The sequence below is a fragment of the Panthera onca genome, chromosome D1 (assembly GCF_046562875.1).
Source record: "Panthera onca isolate mPanOnc1 chromosome D1, mPanOnc1 haplotype 2, whole genome shotgun sequence".
NCBI classification, from domain to species: Eukaryota; Metazoa; Chordata; class Mammalia; order Carnivora; family Felidae; genus Panthera; species Panthera onca.
Genome location: NC_138348.1, coordinates 114,484,143 through 114,507,411, shown reverse-complemented (window position 1 = coordinate 114,507,411; position 23,269 = coordinate 114,484,143). Strand labels below are relative to the sequence as shown.

Here is a 23,269-nt window from a genome sequence, read left to right as displayed (position 1 = left end):
CTTTTTTTTAACTGGAATAGAGTCGACATATATTGTTACATTAGTTTTAGGTGTACAATGTGATTGGCCCTCTCTGTACCTTATGCTCCCCATAAGTGTATCTATCCCCATACAACACCGTCACAATATCATTGACTGTGTTCCCTATGCTGTGCCTTTCATCCCCCTGAATCTCCCACTCCCCTCCACCCATTTTGCCCCTTCCCCCATGCCTCTCCCCTCTGGCATGCACCAGTTTTTTCTACTTGTGGATCTGTTTCTACTTTGTTTCTTTTGCTTTTTAGATCTTCTAGGTGAAATCTTATGGTATTTGTCTTTGTCTGTCTGACTTACTTCACTGAACATAATGCCCTCTAGGTCCATCTGTGTTGTCTCATATGGCAAGATCTCATTCCCTTTTATGGTTAAGTAATATCCCAGTGTGTGTGTGTGTGTGTGTGTGTGTGTGTGTGTGTGTGTGTACATATGTATATATTTACATCTTTTTTATTCCTCTATTGATGGACACTTAGATTGCTTCCATATCTTGACAATTGTAAATAATCCTGCAATAAGCATAGGGGTGCATATATCGTTTTGAATTCATGTTTTGTTTTCTTTGAGTAAAAACCCAATAATGGGATTACTGGATCATGTGATATTTCTCTTTTTAGTTTTTTGAGGAGCCTTCCTACTGTTTTCCACAGTGGCTCTACCAGTTTGCATTTCTCCAACAGTGCACATGAGTTCCTTTTTCTCCACATCCTCAACAATACTTATTATTTCTTACCTTTCTAATAACAGCCATTCCGGTAGATGTGAGGTGATACCTCACTTGGTTTTGATTTTCATTACCCTGATGATGAGTGACAGCCATCTTTTCATGTACCTATTGGCCATCTGTGTATCTTCTTTGGGAAAATGTGTATTCAGGTCCTCTAACCATCTTTAATGGGATTGTTCGGTTTTCTGGTGTTGAGTGGTATAAATTTTTTTATTTATATTAGATATTAAGCCCTTATCAGATATATCATTTTGCAAATGTCTTCTTCCATTGCCTTTTCATTCTGTCAGTGGTTTTCTTTGCTGTGCGAAAGATTTTTGTTTTGGGGTAGTCCCAATAGTTCATTTTTGCTTTTGTTTTTCTTGCCTGAGGACATCTATGGTTGATGTCCAAGAGATTATTTGGATATCTTTTGTTTTCTTCTAGGAGTTTCATGGTTTGGAGTCTGACATTTAGGTTTTTAAATCATTTAGGGTTTATTTTTGCGTATGGTGTAAGAAAGTGGTCCAGGTTCATTCTTCTGCATGTCACTGTCCAGATTTGTACCAGATCGTTTGTTCTTGGAGAAGTGAGAAGCCTCCTAAAGATCCCTGGCCCTCCAGCAAATTTCTGGGGTTAGTAACTAAATCTTCTTCCTGTGTGCTCCAGGCACTTTGCGAACTGCTGTTTCTATGCCTTAGCTCAAAAGCTCACAGCGGTGGTTTGTTAGCTGTCTCTTTAAGGGCAGGGACTCCGTTTCCTGTAGCCCTCACCCTCTCCCTCTCCCGGAGCCAAGCTCACAGATTTTAAAGTACCCAGAGTTAAGCCTATGATTGTAAAATCTCAAGAAGTTTGGCTCCACTGGCTTTCAGAGCCAAATGTTCTAGGGATCTGTCCTCCCGGTGCAGGGCCCCTGTGTCTGGGGAGCCTGGTGGGGGGTCCAGTTCCATGCCTTCTTCATGCCTGTGGTGACCCTCCCGTTCGTTCGTGGTTAATCTCACTGGAAGTTTGGTTCCTGGCCACATCTCCACCCTCCCACCCATCTTGATGTGGCCTCCCCTCTACTGTTAACTGTGGAGAGACTGGCCACTCTTTGGGTTGTTTTCGGGGTTTGCCGACCCATGTGGCTTTTACCAAGGTGTATCTGTTGGGTGTGGTGAGTTTCGGGTCCTCCTGCCCCACCGCCCTCCCAGGCGCCCACATTGACTCTTGTTACAAGGCTCCTCCCGGGTGGCCGGGTGGCCACAGCAGGACAGAGCTGTGTCTTCCACTGCACTGATGTCACACTGTGCTCCTCCCGCTGCTGAAGCCAAGCTGGCCACGGCCCACTCTGAGCCCTTGAATGAAAATGTGTCTTCCTCAGCTGGGGATGGGGAGGTATGTCTGTCCTCCCAGAGCACTTGAGGTCTCCAGTCCTTGGAGCTACACCCATAGCTCAGCACCGATCACATGTCCTTGACACTGTTGGGAGAGGGGGATGGGTATCCACCCCTGATAAAACCTCCCTGCCCCCCCCCCCCCCCGTGAAAGAACTGGTCCCACAGCACAAAGGGGAGGCAGCAGACCCTTGGTCCTCAATCCTCTTCCTCCCCATGGAGACCCTCCCATGTCTTTTCACTGGAGCATTTAGACCATTTACATTTAAAGTAATTATTGATAGATATGTACTTATTGCCATCTTGTTCATAGTTTTCTGGTTGTTTTTATAGTTCTCTGTCCCTTTCTTCTTTTGCTTTCTTTCCTTGTAATTCATGACTGTATTTAGTGTTAGACTTGGCTTTCTTTCTCTTTCCTTTTTGTATCTATTATAGTTTTTTGCTTTGTGGTTATCATGAGACTCATATATTATATCCTAAGAATATAGCATCACATTCTAAAAGAACTTCAGTTTTACTTCCTCTTCTGTATTTTATGTATATATTGTCATATTTTATATCTTTATGTTTTTTGAGTTCCCCTTAATTAATTTTTTAGATAAAATTGATTTTACTGCTTTTGTCTTTTAACTTTTTGGCTTTACAAATGATTGCTCTTATACCTTTAGTGTATATTTGCTTTTACTCATGGTATTTTTTCTTTTTATAATTTTCTAATTATGGCCTTTTCATTTACCCTAAAAGAAGTTCCTTTAACATTTATTGTAAGGCTGGTTTCGTAGTAAATTAACTCCTTTAATTTTTGTTTGTCTGGGAAACTCTTTATCTCTCGTTCTGTTCCGAGTGATAGCCTTGCTAAGCAGAATATTCTTAGTTCTAGGGTTTTTCCTTTTAGCGCTTTGAATATATCATGTCACTGCCTTCTGGCCTACAAAGTTTCTGTTGAAACAAATCAGCCGATGGCCTTGTGGCATTTCCCTCATACATAATTAGTTGCTTCATTTTTGCTGCTTTTTTTTTTCTTTTTTTTTTTCATGTTTATTTGTTTTTGAGAGAGAGAGAGAGACAGAGCATGAGCCGGGGAGGGGCAGAGAGAAAGGGAGACACAGAATCCAAAGCAGGCAGCACAGAGCCTGACACAGGGCCCGAACTCATGAGCTGTGAGATCATGACCTGAGCGAAAGTCGGATGTTCAACCAACTGAGCCACCCAGGTGCTCCCATCTTTGTTGCTTTTAAAATTCTTCCTTGGTTTTTCATCTTTGGTGTTTTAATTATTATGTGTCAGTGTAGAGAGAATTTCATGGGTCCATCTTGTTTGGAACTCTCTGTGCTTCCCAAACCTGGATGTCTGTTTCCTTCCCCAGGTTAGGGAAGTTTTCAGCTATTATTTGTTCCAATATGCTTTCTGTTCCTTTCTCTCTCTCTTCTCCTTCTGAGATCCCTGTGATGCAAATATTTGTCTGTTTGATGTTGTCCAAGAGATCCTTTAACCAATCTTTTTGTTTTTCCTCTTTTTGCTGTCGAGCTTAGGAGGTTTTTTTTTCCATTACCCTGTCTTCCAGATTGCTGATCCATTCTTCTGCATCTTCTAATCTCCTGTTGATTCCTTCTAGTGTATTTTCCATTTCAGTTATTGTATGCTTCAAATCTTGATTGGTTCTTTTTTAATGTTTTCTCTCTCTATTAAAGTTCTCACTTAGTTCAACCACTCTTCTCCAGTTTGGTGAGTATCTTGAAGACCATTACTTTAAACTCTTTATCAGGTAGATTTTTTTCTCTCCTCATTTAGTTCTTTTTCTGAGGTTTTGTCTTATTTCACTTGGAGCATATTCCTTTGTCTTAATTTTGCTTGACTTTCTGTGTTTGTTTCTATGAATCAGGTGGAACAGATAATTCTCCTAAACATGATGGAATGGTCTTGTGTGTCATTGTTCCTTGTGTAGACTGTGCGTGCCTGGTGACTGGAGCTATGTCTGGCATGGGCTGGGGATCCCAGGGCAATCTATGCTGTGACTACCCTGCTGGAATAGCCATAGCTAACGTGGATATGGGCCAGAGTGGGTACAGGGTGCCCTGGTCCCCAAGATCTTTTAAAGCACATGCTATCTAACTGTACTGCTCACTATTACCTGTCTTACCTGTCTTACACTATTACCTGTCGTAATAATGTCACTATTACTATGATGCTCTATAGATCCTCTGTGTCATTGCTTGAAAGTTTTAGCACCTGGCTCTTCTTGCCTCCTTACCACTGTTCTGCCCAGAATTCGTGATCCCCAAAGACCACCAGGGAGCCGAGTCTGATGCAAAAGCAAAGAGCCTTTATTCGAGCTAGCCCGAGCTCAGTCCCCTACCTGCACTACGCAGAGGTGAGATGCTGGGGAGAGAGAGGGAGTTTCAAAAGGACAAAGGTTTTACTGGGGCCTACGGGCAGTTGGTGAGGTAATGGCTGTGGCCTCAGCCCATTGGCTGGGGAAGGGTCGGGTCGGAGTCCTGTTAGGCAGGTGAGCGGGAGGTTACTCAAGGAGAGGAGGCGTGGTCAAGGTGAAGGACACAGAACAAGATGGAGTCGGCCGGCGTAGGCCCGCCCTTTCAACCACTATTCCAGTGATCATTCTTTGTAATTTCAGTATCTTCATAGATCACCCATTCAACATAGTGACCTATCATTTTCTTGAACTTCACCCATTCAATGGCATCTCACCTCAGCTACCACCAATTATTTCTCCACCTCCAAAATTTCAGTTCCTGGAATCTCAATCTATGATCTGTACCACCTGCCTCTCCGTGTCACTTCCTCTTGTACCCTGAGTTTAGCAATTGTAAGACCCCACCCCAGTCCATCTATCTTATCACCCTTTCTTTGTTATTCTTATCACTTGAGTTCTCACTTCTATTCAAACTGAGCTTCTCACTCCCTGGTTTGTCCCTGTCATTCCCTTGCATATACTTTCAAATCCATTATCATCAGTCTCCACCCCTCAACAACCACTGTTCTGATTTCTGTCATCAGAATTAGTTGTGCCAGTCCTTGCACTTTTGTTAATGGTTTCTTTTACTTAATGTTGAGATTTACCGATGTCTTTGCATATATCACTAGTTTATCCCTTTTTTAGTGCTGAGTGGTTTTGCATTGTAAGGATATATCATAATTTGTTTATCGATTCTCCTATTGATGGACATTAGGTTGTTATAATTGAGGCTATTAATAAAGCTGCCGACTGAAAGATAATTCAAGCTGAAGTTGTAAAACATGAGAGAATCAGTTACTATAAGACATCTTGTTCTGCACATATGTTTCATTTCCCCTGAGTAGAAGTAGAATTACTAAATCCTAGGGTACATTTGTGTTTATCCATATATGAAACTGTCACAAAGTTTTCTGAAAGGACTAACCATTTTACACACCCACCAGCAATGTCAGTCTTTTTAATTTTAGCTGTATAGTAGATATGAAGTAGTTGTAATTTGGACTCCCCTGCTTACCTATTTTTATGTGATTTTGGTGACATCTCTGTTAAATATTTTGTCCGTTTAAAAAAAAATTTTTTTAACGTTTATTTATTTTTGAGAGAGAGACAGAAACAGAGACAGAGCATGACTAGGGGAGGGGCAGAAAGTGACGGACACAGAATCTGAAGCAGGCTCCAGGCTCTGAGCTGTCAGCACAGAGCCTGCGGCAGGGCTCGAACCCATGAACCGTGAGATCATGACCTGAGCTGAAGTCAGACACTAACCAACTGAGCCACCCAGGCGCCCCATTTTGTCCATTTTTAATTGGATTATTTGTCTTCTTTTTGAGTTGTAAGATTTTTTTATATATTCTGGATATAGTTCCTTTGTCAGAGATATATATTGCAAGTATTTTTTTCCGGTCTATGGCCTGCCTTTTTATTTACTTCATAAAATCTTTCATAAAGCAGTTTTAAGTTTTGATGAAGTATAGTTTATCAGTTTTTTGTTCTATATTTAGTGATTAAAAAAAAAAAAAAAAGCTTGAGGCACCTGGGTGGCTCAGTCAGTTAAGCATCTGACTTCGGCTCAGGTCATGATCTCTCAGTGGGTTCAAGCCCCATGTCAGGCTCTGTGGTGACAACTCAGAGTCTGGAGCCTGCTTCAGATTCTGTGTCTCCCTCTTTCTCTACCCCTCCCCTGCTTGTGCTCACTCCCTCTCCAAAATAAATAAACATCTTTAAAAAAAATTTTTTTTAATGTTTATTTATTTTTGACAGAGAGAGACAGAGCATGAGTGGGGTAGGGTCAGAGAGAGAGGGAGACACAGAATCTGAAACAGCCTCCAGGCTCCGAGCTGTCAGCCCAGAGCCCGACACAGGGCTTGAACTCACAGACAGCGAGATCATGACCTGAGCCGAAGTCAGATGTTCAACCGACTGAGCCACCCAGGTGCCCCAATAAACATCTTTTTAAAAAAGTTTATTTAGCAGAGACAGTGCAAGCAGGGGAGGGGCAGAGAGAGAGGGAGAGAGAATCCCAAGCAGGCTCCATACTGTCAGCACAGAGCCTGACATGGGGCTCAAAGTCACAAACCGTGAGATATGACCTGTCCAAAATCAAGAGTCGGTTGCTGAAGTGACTTAGCCACGCAGGAGCCCCTATAGATAAAGCTTTTTGTGTACTCCGGAAGACATTTTGTCTATTCCAAGGTTATGAAGAGTGTCTGCTTGTTTCCTTCTGGAAAGTTTCTGGTTTTGGCTTTTAGGCTTACCATCCATATCAGAGTCTGCATCTGTGCTCTTATGTAAGGCTGGGCTTTATTCTTATGAGTTGGTCCAGTTGTTCTAGCAGCATCTGTTGAAAAATGATTCCTTTCTATGTTTAGTGGCCGTGCCACCTTTTTAAAAAATGAATTGGCCGTGGGGTGCCTGGGTGGCTCAGTCGGTTAAGCATCCGACTTCGGCTCAGGTCATGATCTCGTGGTTCGTGAGTTCGAGCCCCGCGTCGGGCTCTGTGCTGACAGCTCAGAGCCTGGAGCCTGCTTCACATTCTGTGTCTCCCTCTCTCTCTGCCCCTTTCTGCTCATGCTGTGTCTCTCTCTGTCTCAAAAATAAATAAACATTAAAAAAAAATAAACAATATTTAAAAAAAAATGAATTGGCCATGTATGTGGGGGTTTATTTCTGTTTTCCATATTGTATTCCATTGGTCTGTTTATCCTTACACCAGGACTACACTGCCTCGCTTATTGTGGCATTATGGCAGAGATTTTCAACAACGCTGCTGACATTTTGGATGAGATGTATTATGGGAGGTATCCTGGCCTCTACCTACTAGGTACCAATAGTATGCCCAGTGGTGGCACAATTAAAAATGTTTTCAGACATTGCCAAATATTTACTGAGAGGGAAGGGGCAAAATTGCCCCCAGTTGAGAACCACTGTTTCATGGTGAAATAAGGCAGTGCACACCCTCCAGATTTGTTTGCTTGTTTGTTTGGTGTTTACTAATTTTTTGAGAGAGAGATTGTGAGCAGGGGAAGGGCAGAGAGAGGGGGAGGCACAGAATCCGAAGCAGGCTCCGAGCTGTCAGCACAGAGCCCAAATGCAGGGCTTGAAATCATGAACTTTGAGATCATGACCTGAACCAAAGCTCAACTAACTGAGCCACCCAGGCGCCACACCCTCCAGTTTTGTTTTAATTCAAGATTGTTTTGTCTCTTCTTGGTATTTTTTGCTTTTCCATATAAATAACCTGCATGGTTTTGAACATACGATGATGAACATACAGATCAATTTAGAAAGAATTGATATAACAATATTGAGTCTTGTAATACATGAAATCCATGAACACAGTATATTTCTCCTTTCCTCTCTCCTGTTTTTTTCTTTTTGTTGTTGTTTGTATAATTTCTTTTAGCAGTATTTTCTGTTTTCAAAGTGAAGTTCTTACATGGTTTTTTGTTACATAATTCCTAAGTATTTCAAATTCTATGATGCTGTTTTAAATGGATTTAAATTTCATTTTCCATTGTTATATGTAGAAATATCATTGATTTTTCTACATTGACCTTGTATTCTGAGAACTTGTTAAATTCACTCATTAGTTCTAGGAGTTATTTTTAAATTCCTTAGCATATTCTGTTTGTATAATCATGTCATCTGAAATAAAGGGAATTAACTTCATCTTTCCAATTGATGTGCCTTTTGTTTTTATGTTGGCCTTATTGAACTTTTTAGGAGCTCCAGTGTAATGGGGAATAGAGGCAATATAATGAGCTTTTTTGCCTTTTGTCCCTTTGGAGAGGGAAGTAGTAACTATTTTACAGTTAACTGTGCTGCTAACTAGGGATTTTTGATAATTGCCCTTTATCAGATTGGGGAGGTTTCCTTTCATTCCTGGTGTGCTGAGAGTTCTTATCATGAACATGTATTCAATATTGTCATACAGCTGTTCTCCTTTATTTGGTCAGTGTGGTTAATTTTACTGATTAACTTTGACATTTATTTATTTGTTTGTTTTAGAGCACGTGAGCAGGGGAGAGGGGCAGATGGAGACAGGGGGAAGAGAGAGAGAGAGAGTGTGTCTCAAGCAGGCTCTGTGCCCAGCACAGAGCCTGATGCAGGGTTTGATCCCACAAACCTGAGATCATGACCTGAGCCAAAATCAAGAGTCGGACGGATGCTCAACTGACTAAGCCATCCAGTCACCCCTTTTTATTTTTTACTTATTTTTCTTTTACTGGTTAATTTTGAGATATCAAGTCAGCCTTGCCTTCTAAGGGTAACTCTCATTTGGTGATGTGGGAGTTTTCTTAATAAACTGGTGGATTTTATTTACTAATATTTTGTGAAGGATTTTTGTGTACAGTTTGGTCTGTAAATTTCTTGTAATATCTTTGTGAGGTTTGGAGATCAAGGTTATACAGGCTTTATAAAATATGTTGTGGGTGGTGGGGGGAACGCCTGGCTGGCTCAGTTGGATAAGTGTCTGACTTCAGCCCAGGTCATGATCTCATGTGGGTTTGAGCCCACATAGGGCTCTGTGCTGGCAGCTCAGAGCCTGGAGTCTGCTTCGGATTCTGTGTCTCCCTTTCTCTCTGCCCCTCTCCCACTTGCACTGTGTCTCTCTCAAAAATAAATAAACATTAAAAAAATTTTTTTTAATAAATAAAATATGTTGAGAAAGTGTTTCCTCTACTTCTATACTTGGAAAAAGGTTCTATGATTGTTATTTCTCCTTTAAATGTTTGACAAAAAGTAATAAAAAATCTGAACAGGGAGTTTTCTTTGTAGGAAGCTTACTAATTATAAATTAAATTTATTAATAAAGTTTTTGTATTTTTTTGTCAGTTTTGCTAAGTTGATTCTTTCAAGAAATTGATCCATTTTATCTAAGTTGTTGAATTTATTAGCAGAAAGTTGGTCATATTATTCTTTTAATGTCTGTGGTATTGGTAGTGATAGCCTATCTTTCATTCATGAGAGTGATCATTTTGTTTACTTTTTTTTCTTCACTCTTTTTTTTTTTTTCATTCATCATTCTTGGTAGGAGTTTATTAATTTTACTAAAGTTTTCAAACACAACTTTAGTCTGTGTGGTCTCTATTTTTTAGTTTAGTGTTTCATTGCTTTCTTCTTTTATTCATTCCTTTCTTCTTACCAAAGAATAAAGTTGCACGTCTTCCATCTTCTTAAGGTGGGAACTAAAATCACTGATTTAAAGTTTTTATCTTTTTCCACTGTAGGCATTTAAAGTTATAAATTTCCCTCCGGGGGCGCCTGCGTCGCTCAGTTGATTAGACATTCGACTTAGGCCCAGACCACGGTCTCACGGTTCATGAGTTCAAGCCCCACATCGGGCTTGCTGCTGTCAATGCAGAGTCTGCCTAGGATCCTCTGCTCCCTCTCTTTCAAAATTAAATAAACATTAAAAAAATAATAAGATAAATTTCCCTCTGAACAACTGCACTCAATAAATTTGGTATGCTGCATTTTCATTTTGTTCATTTTGTTTTGCTACTTCCCTTTTGATTTCTTTTTTTTTTTGACCTATAGCTTATTTGGAAGTATGTTCTTGTTTTATTTTAATTTCCAATTATTGAGCTTTTCTAGATACCATAATTGATTTCTAATATAAATCTATTTTTTAATTGGAGAACATACTCTAAGATTTAAATCTTATGAAATTCATTGGCATTTGTTTTATGGGCCAATGTAAGATTTCTTATGTTGCACTCAAAAAGAATATGTATTGCAATTGTTGGGCCTAAATAGTTGTTCTGTAAATATCAACAAGGTCAAGGTAGTTGATAGTGTTGTTCAAATCTGTATTCTTACTGATATTTTTTTTGTGACTGTTCTATCAATTATTGAGAGGTATGTTGCAATATGCAACTACAATCATAGATTCATCAGTTTCTCCCTTTAGTTCTTTGCTTCATGTATTTTGAAGGTCTCTTATTAGGTACATACATATTTATGATTTTTATGTAGTCCCGATGAACTGACCCTTCTATCATTATGAAATACTGTTTTCATCTCTGGTAATACTCCCTGTCTTAATGCCTACTTTGTCTGCTATTAATTTAGTAAATGTCTTCTACTGTTTCATCCTTTTGCTTTCAACCTGTCTGTGTTTGTGGAAATCCTCTTGTGTCTTGGTTATATTCAGTCTAGCAAGTGCTAAATCAGAAACTGTGAAGAACTGTATAGGATCTGAGGTTTTGACAAGCAAGCTAATTTTTTTAGCTTACCACTATTTCGTATGTATTGTGGCAGGCTGAAAGAAAACAAACTGTGTATCACTCGTGGAAAAAGCGTAGCCAAAGCAATGTCTTATGTCAGTTTCCTAAAGTCTACTCCCCAAAGGGCAATGCTGTGAGGGCCAGATGGCTCCTGCACAGAACTAGGAACTAGTTCATTACAGACTAAGAACCACGACACGTGGAAACTACATGGCCGCTGCTATCCCCCTCTTCAGAGAGAAGGAAACCTTATGTTTGATCTGGAGTGTAAGCACTCTTTGGAGAAGAGAGAGATCTTTATCTTCGCCACCCCATGTCTCCAGGAAGGGAGACCTTTCTTTGCTTTACTATACTACACTGTCTACACGCACACTCTCAAGTTGGCTGTGAATGTCTTCATTCAGAGAACCTGGGCTGTGCAGAAATACGAAATATTTACAGAGAACTGTCTCCCAAAAACAAGACTCTGCCTTGTGTTTAGTCTTTTTACATCTAATAATTCTTAAAGCAGTTTGATGTAGGTCTCTCATTTAACTATGTTTTCTAGCAATTCTATTTTTTTTTCTCTTGTTTCTTCTTCCTTTCCTGCCTCCCTTTGAGTTAGTCAAAAAATTTTCAATTTTACTTTTTTTTTAGTGGCTCCTCTAGGCATTATAATATTCATTCTTAACTATTTAGAGTTATAACTGGACCATTTCACATAAATATAAGGATCCTTCAACTTTATGATTCTATTAGTCCCACCCCCATGTTGGCATCCTTTTGCTCATGGACTTCTTTATGTCTGCATGTTATGAAGTTCACAATACAGTGTTGTAATTGTTGCGTCAAACCCACTATCTCCTACCTACCACTGGGGTAAGACCACTTAAATATACGTATCCCTACTTCCCGGAAGTGTACTTCCCTAAATCTGAGTTATTTAGAATAGAATAATGCTCCAGCCAGTGAAGGCCTTTGGAAGGATGGTTAATAGTAATGCATGGAACTAAAAATCTTAAAGACTTCTTACCTACCACCTCTCAGCCCCATGCTTTCTGAAGAGGAGAACCACTTGGCAGTTTCTCAACCAGTGAATTGCAAGCCTCCTTTTCCATTTTTTTCATTGTCTAGCAAATAATTATTGAAACACACACATATTTTTCACAAGCAAAATTAATTTTTTGAAACAGATGAAACTAGAGAATATAAACTCAAGTGCCCAGGTGCAATCAGAAATAAATGAAATAGGAAAGTTAAGAAAAATAGGGAATGTGTGAATAGGAGTTCATACTTGACAAATCTTACATATTTTCCAGAGGAGGTGGAAATCAAGATTTTTACGTAAATTGCATGGATTTTTAGCATACTTCAGACTTATCATGACAGCCAATTTTAAACTTTTGGTCTAAAAGACAAAAAGAAATATACAGCATTGTCCTGACTGCCCCATAATTTGTAAGACTGATTCTTTCACCAATGAATTAGCTCTTCACATTCCAGAAAATAGTAAAGAATGCTTCCACAGCAGGCTTTGGGAGGTGGAAACATGTATGTAGGCCTGCCAGGCCTGGATAAGGTTCTGGAATTACCACATATAAAGATATTAAAATTCTTAGCTAAGGGCCTTTTTTTTTTAATTTGTTTCTAAGTAAGTAGACTTTTGAAATATGAAAACATCACTGTATAATAAATCACTAGTTTGAAGCTATTTTCTGTATTGAGATTTTTAAAATTTAATCCCTAATTCAGTTATCTACTTTGTGTTTTAAATATAGAGCTTTTGAAGAGAAACGAAAAGAACAAGAAGAAAGAGAACAACAAATCAGAGAACAAATACTTCAACAAAGAAAAGAGAAGTTTGAAGAAGTCACTGAAAAATTCCAACGTGCCCATATTCCTCTTTCACAACGGAGGAGAGCAGGTACCTTAATCTCTAGAACAATTTGAGAACAAAAATGAAAGTTATATCTAATATTCAATATTCAATATTGAGTAGGCAGTAAAATGATAAATTAAGAAAGAAAATATAGGGACACATGGGTGGCTCAGTCAGTTGAGCATCCAACTCTGACTCAGATCATGCATGATCTCACAGTTTTTGAGTTCAAGCCCTGTGTTGGGCTCTGTGCTGACAGCTCAGAGCCTGGAGCCTGCTTCAGATTCTGCGTCTTTCTCTCTCTCTGTCCCTCCCCTGCTTGCCCTCTTTCTCCCCCTCAAAAATAAACATTAAAAAAGAAAATTAAAAAAAAAAAAAAGAAAGGAAGTATAAATTCAAACTAAAAAAATATGCCTTTGAGTAATAAGGTTTTAACCAAGTGAAAAATTGTAATTTGATTTAGCTTTAACTTGGAGAATATTTTGTTGGCTCTATTAGTAAATTTTGAAAGCTTGCAAGTTTGATTCTACTATATCCTGGCTCACAATGCTTTGTCTTTTTAAAACTGATTTAGTAAAAAGAAAATTTAACATTTAGGTTCAGTAAATTAGTGTCACATTCATTCTGGTATTTTATTCACATTTTGGTTCAAATTCCTGTTTGAGAAACATTTAAATAAAAATAAAGTGTACAAAGTGATACAATCCAACAATCTGAGACCTGGAACCTATTAAGAATCTAAATATGAGTATGGTTGATTCTTTGGTATCACATCTACATTTTTTATACCTTAAATAGCAACACAGAATTAAGAATAAAATGTCAAAGCTTCAAAAAGAAAAGGACAGGCAGAACCTTTATGTTCAACAAACATACGTTGTACTACATTGTACTTAGCCCTGGGCTGAGACAGAGAGAAATCTAGTCCTACTCTACCATTAAAGATCTCACAGCTTATTTTGGAGGTGAGAATAATGTAAACAATGTCAATAAATAAACTGATGATTGCTGTGGTAACAAAATATGTGAAGCTCTGTGTGAACACAGAAGGAAGAAAACTACAGCTGTACAGGGACATCAAGGACATTATCCCTGAAAAAATGACTTAATTTGAATCTTGAAGAATGAGCATTTTGCCATGCATAGAGAAAAAAATTTTTTAATCCCCAATGGAAGGAAAAGCTTTCGTAAATAAATTATGTATTTTGGTATATCCTGAAGCATAGGGTGGGGAAAAAGTGAAGAAAAATGAATGTAAGTCTAAAAAACTAAGTTAGAACCAGGACCCAAAGAGCTTTGCATATCATGCTAGGAATTTTGTCTTTCTCCAAAATGCAATCCACTTAAAGGTTTTTAATTGAAGGGGCGCCTGGATGGCTCAGTCGGTTAAGCGGCCGACTTCAGCTCAGGTCATGATCTCACGGTCCGTGGGTTCGAGCCCCGCATCAGGCTCTGTGCTGACAGCTCAGAGCCTGGAGCCTGTTTCAGATTCTGTGTCTCCCTCTCTCTCTGACCCTTCCCCGTTCATGCTCTGTCTCTCTCTGTCTCAAAAATAAATAAATGTTAAAAAAAAAAAAATTTTTTTTTTAAATTAAAAAAAAAAGGGTTTTTAATTGAAAATGAAGCCATTACTGTGTCTGTCACAGTGAGTAAGGGCAGGTGGTAACACCATTAAAAATAATAACAGCTTAAATATGGCAGGGTTTATTTCTCCCTCTGATAATATGAAGTCCTGAGGTAGGCAGTCACAGCTCATTTGGGGACTGTGCAGTGTCACTGGGAACCCCAATGCCTCTGTCTCTCAGCTCAACTATTCTTAGTTTGTGATTTATATCTTCACCCTCATGGTCACATTGCACCTGCCAGATCTCCAGCCATCATGCCATGTTGTAGGCATGAAGAAGGAAGAATTGTAAAGGAAAAAAGGTTGTACCTCTGAGCTCCTTTTAAATTTTGTTCCTAGAAATAGCCATTTGTCTGCTTAGTGTAATTTATAATTGGCAACTTCATGTGCAGGGGGTACTGAAAAATGAAAAAAAAAATTTTTTTAAGGCTCTATTGCTACTCTCTAACTATTAATGTAGGGTCTGTTGCCAAGGAAGAAAGGGAAAATGGATATTGGGTGGGAAACTTGGGGTCTCTACTATAATTAGATTTGTTTGTTAAAGATAATTACTGGGGCGCCTGGGTGGCGCAGTCGGTTAAGCGTCCGACTTCAGCCAGGTCACGATCTCGCGGTCCGTGAGTTCGAGCCCCGCGTCAGGCTCTGGGCTGATGGCTCGGAGCCTGGAGCCTGTTTCCGATTCTGTGTCTCCCTCTCTCTCTGACCCTCCCCCGTTCATGCTCTGTCTCTCTCTGTCCCAAAATAAAAATAAATAAAAAAAAATAAAAAAAAAAAAAGATAATTACAGTTACAACATGGATGTTGGGTTCCAGTAAAGACACTGAAGTAGATACACTAGTATGAGACTATTTCGTTATTTGTGGCAAGAGAGGTCCAGCTGCTAAATTAAAACACTGTACTGGATGTGGAGGCAAGTGGTAATATATTCAGGAGATGTAATCAGTAGATTTCAGTTACGATCAATGGAAAGTGCCAGGGGTCCAGGTAGAGAACAGTGCCCTAGGGATTTTGCAGAGAGCCTCACACGTTTTTAGACATTTTTACAGAATTAATGATTTTGGTAGATGATCATATTAATCAGGGTTATGGATGAATCAGATTACAAGTGTGAATGATCATTAAGTTTTAAATGTATTGATTTTGAGCCTCCTTTGGCTTGTCCAAATGGAGAAATCAAATCAGCAACTAGAAATGTGGGTCTGAAACTTAAGAACAAGATACAGAATAGAGACGTATATATTTAAGAGTCACTAATGAATGGATATATAGTTGATAAATGAAGCCATGGGAAAGGTAAACTAAACAACAGGATATAGACCATAGATTGAGGGTAGGGCCTAAAATAGAATCTTAACACATACCAGTGTATACTGTAGGTAGAGCAAGAAAAACCAAAAAATGGATTTTGAGAAGTAGTTGTCAAAATTAAAATATATATGTAAAACCTTGGTTTGTGAGCAGAATTTGTTCCGGACACATGCTTATAAACCAAAGCACTCGTATGCCAAAGTGAATTTCAAGAACCATTGGCTCAGTTGTGATCATGTGACATTTGGCATCACTCCTTTATCTTGCAACGAGTTGCAACAAGTGCAAGCCACTCATTTATCTAGTTAAAATTTATTAGAGAAATCTCCTCATCTTGCGGAACACTCACAGAACAAGTTCCCCGCAATCCAAAGTTTTACTGTATTTACATTTGCTTGTATTTGCATAAAGAAACAGTGAAAGAATATACAAGTGACCAAGGAGAGCAAGACTTCCAAATATATCATGTATATTTTTCACTTCTGAGTATGAATATGTCATCTATGCAAAATGTCAAAATAAATTTTTAAAAAAAAATTTTTTTTAACGTTTATTTATTTTTGAGACAGAGAGAGACAGATCATGAACGGGGGAGGGTCAGAGAAAGAGGGAGACACAGAATCTGAAACAGGCTCCAGGCTCTGAGCGGTTAGCACAGAGCCCGATGCGGGGCTCGAACTCACGGACCTCGAGATCATGACCTGAGCCGAAGCTGGACGCTTAACCGACTGAGCCACCCAGGCGCCCCTGTCAAAATAAAATTTTAAGAAAAGCCAGTGCTGTCAGTGAAGAGCAAGAACAAAGCTATGAAAGACTACTACTTAATTGACTGTTAGTTCACTTTATTCCCAAACCCTGAAGGCTAACCGCAAGCTCACCAGGAAGCCTGGTGGTCGGCTCTTCCCCGTGCTACAAAGAAGGGCAGCAGGCTGGGGGTTTGAATGAGGTCAGAAAACCGTTGGAGTGAGCATATTAGGGTAGAAGAACTGGAAAAACCAGAGCTCCTGGGCTAAATGAAGGAATGCAGCTGTGGTCTGCAGTAAGACTTGAAAAATAACAGGCTTCCAGTATCCCCAGCGCATGAGGGGTGGTAACCAGGAGTCGTTAGATTAACAGCAACAAGAAGCAGTCATGGGTGGTCGTACACTGATCTAAGGTAGTTTTCATTTTCTGAAGTATAACTGACATATAATATCCTATTCATTTCAGGCATGCATCTTTATGATTCTTTATTTTTATACGGTATTAAATGATCCTGACAATAAGTCTAGTTCCATCTGTCACCACACAAAATTATTACAGCGTCACTGACTATTCTCCCTGTGCTGTACATAACATCCTCATGACTTACTTATTTCATAACTGGATGTCTATACCTCTTAATCCAACCCCCCAACCTATCTCACACTTCACCAGCCCCTCAACCTTTGCCCTCCCTAGTAACAGTTTGTTTCCTCTCTCTGTGAGTCTGTTTGTTTTGTTCATTTGGTTTGTTCTGTTTAGATTCCACATGTAAGTGACATCATACAGTATTTGTCCACTGTCTGACTTATTTCGCTTAGCATAATGCTCTCTAGGTCCATTACATTGTCTCAAATGGAAAGATTTCATTCTTTTTTGATGGCTAAATAATATTCCATAATGTATATATACCACATCTTCTTTTTTCTTGAATTTTTTTTAACATTTATTTATTTTTGAGAGATAGAGCATGAGTGGGGCAGGGGCACAGAGAGGGAGACACAGAATCCGAAGCAGGCTCCAGACTCCTAGCTGTCAGCACAGAGCCCAGTGCGGGACTCAAACTCACCGAACTGTAAGATCATGACCTGAGCCGAAGTCGGACATTTAACCAACTGAGCCACTCAGGAGCCCCAGTATACCATATCTTCTTTATCCATTCATCTATCAGTGGACACAGGTTGCTCCCATTTCCTGGCTGTTGTAAATAATGCTGGGGTGAACATACAGGTACATCTGTCTCTTCGATGTAATGTCTTTGTTGACCTGAGTTAGCATTAAAATTAGTGTTTAGGCTCTCTTTGATAGGCATCAAGTGGTGAAGGTTAATAAAAGCAAGTCTCAGACTCTAATCTTGTATGACTAGACACAGAACATTCATACAGCTTGTTCAGTGAGCTGAATGAAGTCCCAGCTTTCTGTCCTTGTAGGTACTCTAACTATACCTTCTATGAGAGGTCTGCCGAGATACACACAGCCACATTCCAGAGACAGAACTGTGCCATCTGGCATTGGACATTGAGAAATGTTCCTGTATTAACGGTCAGACACAAGCCTGAGTAGACATCAAGACTCAGAGATCATCGATAGGGTAAAGGATATAGACCTCCCTGCATTCTTATTCCCTGTTCATGTAAAGGTAGGGAGTGATTAAAATATATTTATGAAAATGCACTTGTCTTGAATACCTTTAATTTCAACAAAGAAATCCCATTTTTAACATTCAACAAGATATTCACCAGGCTGTTCTTTTCACCAACAAAAACCCATGTTAGACATTGAGTATACCAATTAGAAAACCAGTTGATATATAACACTTGACAATATCTGCCTCAAAAGGATTGGTCCTTTATGATTAGAATATCCTGCAAGCCCTGTCATACAGCTGTATTCATCAGAATATTATGCCATCACCTCTTAATTAGGGAAATGGACTGTCTCTAGAGTTCCGTCTATGAACTAAAGCATACATAATAATGTACTGGCTTTGCTTTAGAATTTTAAGGTAAATAACAAAGATTGCAATAATGAAAAAGCCTGAAAACATACAGGGTTTTTAAAGGAGAAGGAGGAAAGACAGTTTGGAGGTGTCTGTAGAGAGCTAGAAAGTCAGCTACCCTACCTCCAGGCCTTGAGTTTTCTGTAGTATGTGATGCAAAATAATGCAAAATAATGACTCCATTTAAGCAGGTGAGTTTCCATTTAAGACAGCTGAGTTTCAACTTGACCACATAAGTGAAAGGGTATTTCGAGAAGTAGAAGAGGTTGAGTACGTTGAGACCAACGTGCCCAGCAAAAGGGCTTTACAAAGTGGCTACTACGCACGCAAAGTAGAGTTGGGTAAGAGGTTGTACTGTGTAGCATGTCAACGAACGTCCACATGGTCTATGACCTCGAACAAGATACTTACCTTCTCTATGCCTCAGTTTCCTCCATTGCAAAATGGAGATTCAAAGAGCATCTGCCTCACAGGCTGTAGTGAGGATTACATTTGTTACAACATGCTCAAAAATAATGTCTGTAATGGTAAGTGCTCAGTAAACATCAGCTGGTGTTTTTATACCTTCCCCTTTTCTTCATAAGAATATTAATAAATTTTGTCAGAAATTTATGGAGTCATGAGATCAAATACAGTGTGGTTTGCATGCCGGGATGAAGGGCCTGAACATTTCTCAGTTTTTTTTCCAGATAAATATTCTTAAAATTGGTGACGTGAATTTTGAGGTCACAGTTTCTCTTTGGGTAATTAAATATCTAAATTTAAAATATTTACACTATTCTAAAAAATATTTTCTTTTTTCAAAAGTTTTAAAGTAGTATTTATTGGGGCGCCTGGGTGGCTCAGTCGGTTGAGCGGCCGGCTTCAGCTCATGTCATGATCTCACAGTTCATGAGTTCGAGCCCCGTGTTGGGCTCCGTGCTGACAGCTCGGAGCCTGGAGCCTGTTTCAGATTCTGTGTCTCCCTCTCTCTGACCCTCCCCCATTCATGCTCTGTCTCTCTCTGTCTCAAAAATAAATAAAAACGTTAAAAATAAATAAATAAAAAATAAAAGGAAGAGTTGCTTTAATAAATAAATAAATAAATAAATAAATAAATAAATAAATAAATAAAAATAAAGTAGTATTTATTATTGACCAGTTAGAATAGAAGATGAAGTGATTCTATACTATTTGATTTTTCTTTATTCTCTTAGCTTTTCAAAAACCAGTTCCTCCTTTGGAAGAAGCCCTCAAACAAATTCAGGAATCCAACTTAAAATCAGAAGTAAACCTTCCCTCTTCCCATAGACCAACAGTAAATTGGAGGTAAGTAATGTATTATTATTATGTATAATTATTAATATGTAATAATTAAATAGCTTTCTATTACTGAGTTTGTAGGCCATTTCATCAGTTACTCCTCACCCTTGTAGAGTTTAATGTTTTATTTTCACAGATTAAATTAAGGTAGAGTAGAATATAAATTGCTTCCAGAATAAGGCAAAATTCTAATTTATTGTCTTGGTATTACAGTGCTGCCTATGTTGAATAAATTTCTATGGAAACTATCATTCAAACCATTTTAAAATATTGATGTTCATTATTTATCTTCACTGCAAGGAAAAAATAGTGTTGAATTGTAGTGATATATTTTTAGATAAAAGGAGTAACTGTATGGGAAAAATGGGTGTTTCCTCATGGAGAATCTTTCCTGGGTGTCTTGAAAAAGGCAATGGCTTATGGTTCCTCTCCAGGAGCTTAAATGAATTATTAGAAGCAATAGAGTCAATCAACCAATCACACAGTGCCCTGTGACATCTTTTATGTCTCCATTTATTTATTATAAATGTTTATTAAAGCTACCACTTGCATAACATTAGTCAGGCTTTGTAAAGGGGATATGGGGAAGAAGAACGTGGTAAAATACAATTCCTAGTGTACAATCTAGGAGAGAAGTGTAATACTTCCAAAAGTATAGACTAGTACCCCAAGAGTAATGATAATAATATGTAATATTTATTTATATAAAGACATTTACAAAGGAGACATTAATTAATGTTTATATTTTGCTGTACATAATGTTATTTACTAAAGTACTTCCATTTTTAGAATATCTGTGGCCAGTAGTTCCCTTGATCAGAGCTAAGACCAATTCATTTTCTCAGTCTTCACTGCAGTTGAGGAAAGACCTCATGGAATAGAAGATTCTTCAACAAAGCTTTGAAGAGACTAGGGATTAATTATGAAATGAGTGAGCCCTGGTACTCCGGACAGAGAGGGATGAGTGTGTGTGCAGGACAAGAGTGGTAGAAGGAGTGATGTGCTCTGGGAAGGAGAGCACGTGGAATGCCAGAGCACAGAATCCCAGTAGCCTGTCCAGGCAGGGGATTGGAGGGGTAAATGCGTCTGTGCACTAAGGAGTGCACACTTGATCCTGAGAGTTCGAGACGAGTCAGTGAAGGATCTTAAGTAGAAGGGGGGTGAGATCAGCTTTTCTCTTTTATCATTTATCATTCCAATCTACACATGTGGATAATGGGTTAGAAGAGGACAAAACAGGAGGCTATTCCAATATATGTCATTGAAATTATATGAGTTCATAGCTCGAGAGAAAGATATAGGCTTAAGTTGATTCAACACAGCTCACGGATGAGACGCAGCCATGGAGAGTGTGTACCGTGATGGCAGGTGTAGGGCAGAGCCCTGAAGAATAGCAACATTTAAGGATGTAGAAAACAGGCCCACAAATAGGAACAGAAGGTTGACGTAGGACGGGACAGGGTGGGATCATGCAAACTAAAGAAGTGTGGAGTTTCCTGGAAAAAAAGCAAGCAGAGTTCAAATGGCTTCCAGTGAGTTAGTGACATAAAAACTTGTTGCCCTGACATGAAACAGGTGGCACATAAAAAAGGGGTGACAGAAAAGAGGTGGATAAAGGAAGTGCAAAGCCGACAAAGAATGATGAAGTGCCCCAGGTACTGAGAATAGGATCAGCATGACCGTGACCACCTCGGAGCTGAACCGGAAGCTCTGCAGCTGCTGTGGAAGAGGGCTGCTAGCCAGCCCGTGGTCCCGGATAGGGGAGCATTGCCAGGGGCAGAGGTCAGGCTAAAAGGACAGTTCTCAAGCGCCTCTTCCCTCTGTCGTCCTGTCTCTTGTGCTTCCCATCAACCAAACTGAGCCATAAATCAGAAGGCAAAGGATCATTTAGTATCTGCCAAGCAGAGAGAAGTGGAGAAGCCCAGAAAGTGAATCTGGAGGGGAAATGACAGTGTCCACTATAGAAGCAGTGCGTCTAGGGGCGCCTGGGTGGCTCATTCGGTTAAGCCGCCGACTTTGGCTTAGGTCATGATCTCGCGGTCCGTGAGTTCGAGCCCCGCGTCGGGCTCTGTGCTGACAGCTCAGAGCCTGGAGCCTGTTTCAGATTCTGTGTCTCCCTCTCTCAGACCCCCTCCCCTGTTCATGCTCTGTCTCTCCCTGTCTCAAAAATAAATAAAAAACGTTAAAAAAAATTTTTTTAAAAAGAAGCAGTGCGTCTACTATATTTCACAATAAAAAAGTCACAGTGGTGACTCTGTCAGAGTAGTTTCAGTGAAGTGATAGGCAAAGGAAAGAGATTACTAGAAGTTGAAAAGACACGGAGAGCAAGAAAGTAAAGATAAGAAGCGTAGTTTGTCTTCAAAAGGAAAAGAGTGATAGAACGATAGCCAGAAAAGATGTAGGGCCCAGTCAGGTCCCACAGACTGATGAGTAACAGAACGTGGTCTAGAAAGACAGAGGAGGGCAAGCATGTGGAGCATCTTATGTACCTACTTTGAGCTAGACGAGGATTAGCATGGGTTACACTATGAGTGAGATGTGGTTCTCCTCTCGGGAAAGGTTTGCGGTTAACGTTAGAACACACACGTAACACTATGTAAGGGGAGCTGTTACAGGAATATTAGCCAAGTGGCAACGTATGAATCTTGAAGTTGGAAAGAAGTCCTAAAGGATGGGTGCACGTTGTCTCATGAAGAAGCAGAGGCCGAGTGTAGGCCTGTTCAGGCCTGCAGTGTGGTAGGAGGAAATAGGACTCGCTCAGAGAGACGGGACTGTAGGGTGTGTTGCCGGAAGGACAGGAGATGGTCCAGAAAATGGACTGAAATTGAATGTGAAATGTTTTTATTTCTGGCTAGGAAGTTTGAGGTTTGTTCTATAACTAGTAGAGAACCCATGCAGGTGATCGATCAGGGAGTGATCTCATCCTCTGTTGTTTTAGAAAGATAACTGGTATGAGTGTTGGAGAATGAAAAGGATGGAGAGACATTGAAGGCAAAGGGCACAAGACGAAATTAATGGGATGATCCCAAGGAGAGGTCGTCACTGCCAATGCTGGACTAGTACAATTTTGTATAGCGAGGAAATGATAGATCTGTTAAAGAATATAAATATTTTGAGTGATTAGAAGGAAAGGATGAGAGAAGAAGAAATGAAAATGCCTTTTCACAAAACAGAGAAGTGACATAAAGAAATAAGAGTTTAAGAATGTTGATCAACTAGACATATACAAATTGGAGCACAGAGTGATTAGTGGCAGGAAAATCAGGAGGCACAGCCATGAATTTAAAAGGACTTTTGTTAAAAGAAAGTTGAAAACAAAGAAGGAAAAGACATTTCATAGAAATAGATAATAGAAATTAGATTATGAGTGTATGAGGGAATAAAGAAAATGAAAAAAACGAAATCAAAAGGAACTGAAATTTTGAGGTAATTTGGTGACTTTAAAAAGAAACAAAATGAAATAGTACTGGTTTGGTGAGATATTGCTGAATTTCATTTGAGGCTTCTAGGGGCGCCTGCATGGCTCAGTCGGTTAAGCCTCTGACTTAAGTTCAGGTCACGATCTTGCGGTTCATGAGTTCGAGCCCCACGTTGGGCTCTGTGCTGACAGCTCAGA

The 23,269-nt window shown here is 39.4% G+C and overlaps 1 protein-coding gene across 7 annotated transcripts in view; it reads left to right on the top strand.

Moving 5' to 3' along the window:
- Positions 1 to 23,269, top strand: part of CEP126 (centrosomal protein 126) — a 105,326-nt gene that overhangs the window by 23,953 nt on the left and 58,104 nt on the right. For 5 of the 7 annotated variants that reach the window (XM_060604534.2, XM_060604537.3, XM_060604538.3 and 2 more), the window contains exons 3-4: positions 12,579 to 12,724; positions 19,548 to 19,659. In XM_060604534.2, coding sequence (XP_060460517.1) covers positions 12,579 to 12,724; positions 19,548 to 19,659 — 258 coding nt within the window. Of the gene's footprint in view, positions 1 to 12,578; positions 12,725 to 19,547; positions 19,660 to 23,269 lie in introns of those variants that run through there. The other 2 variants (XM_060604539.3, XM_060604540.3) reach the window with 2 other exon arrangements.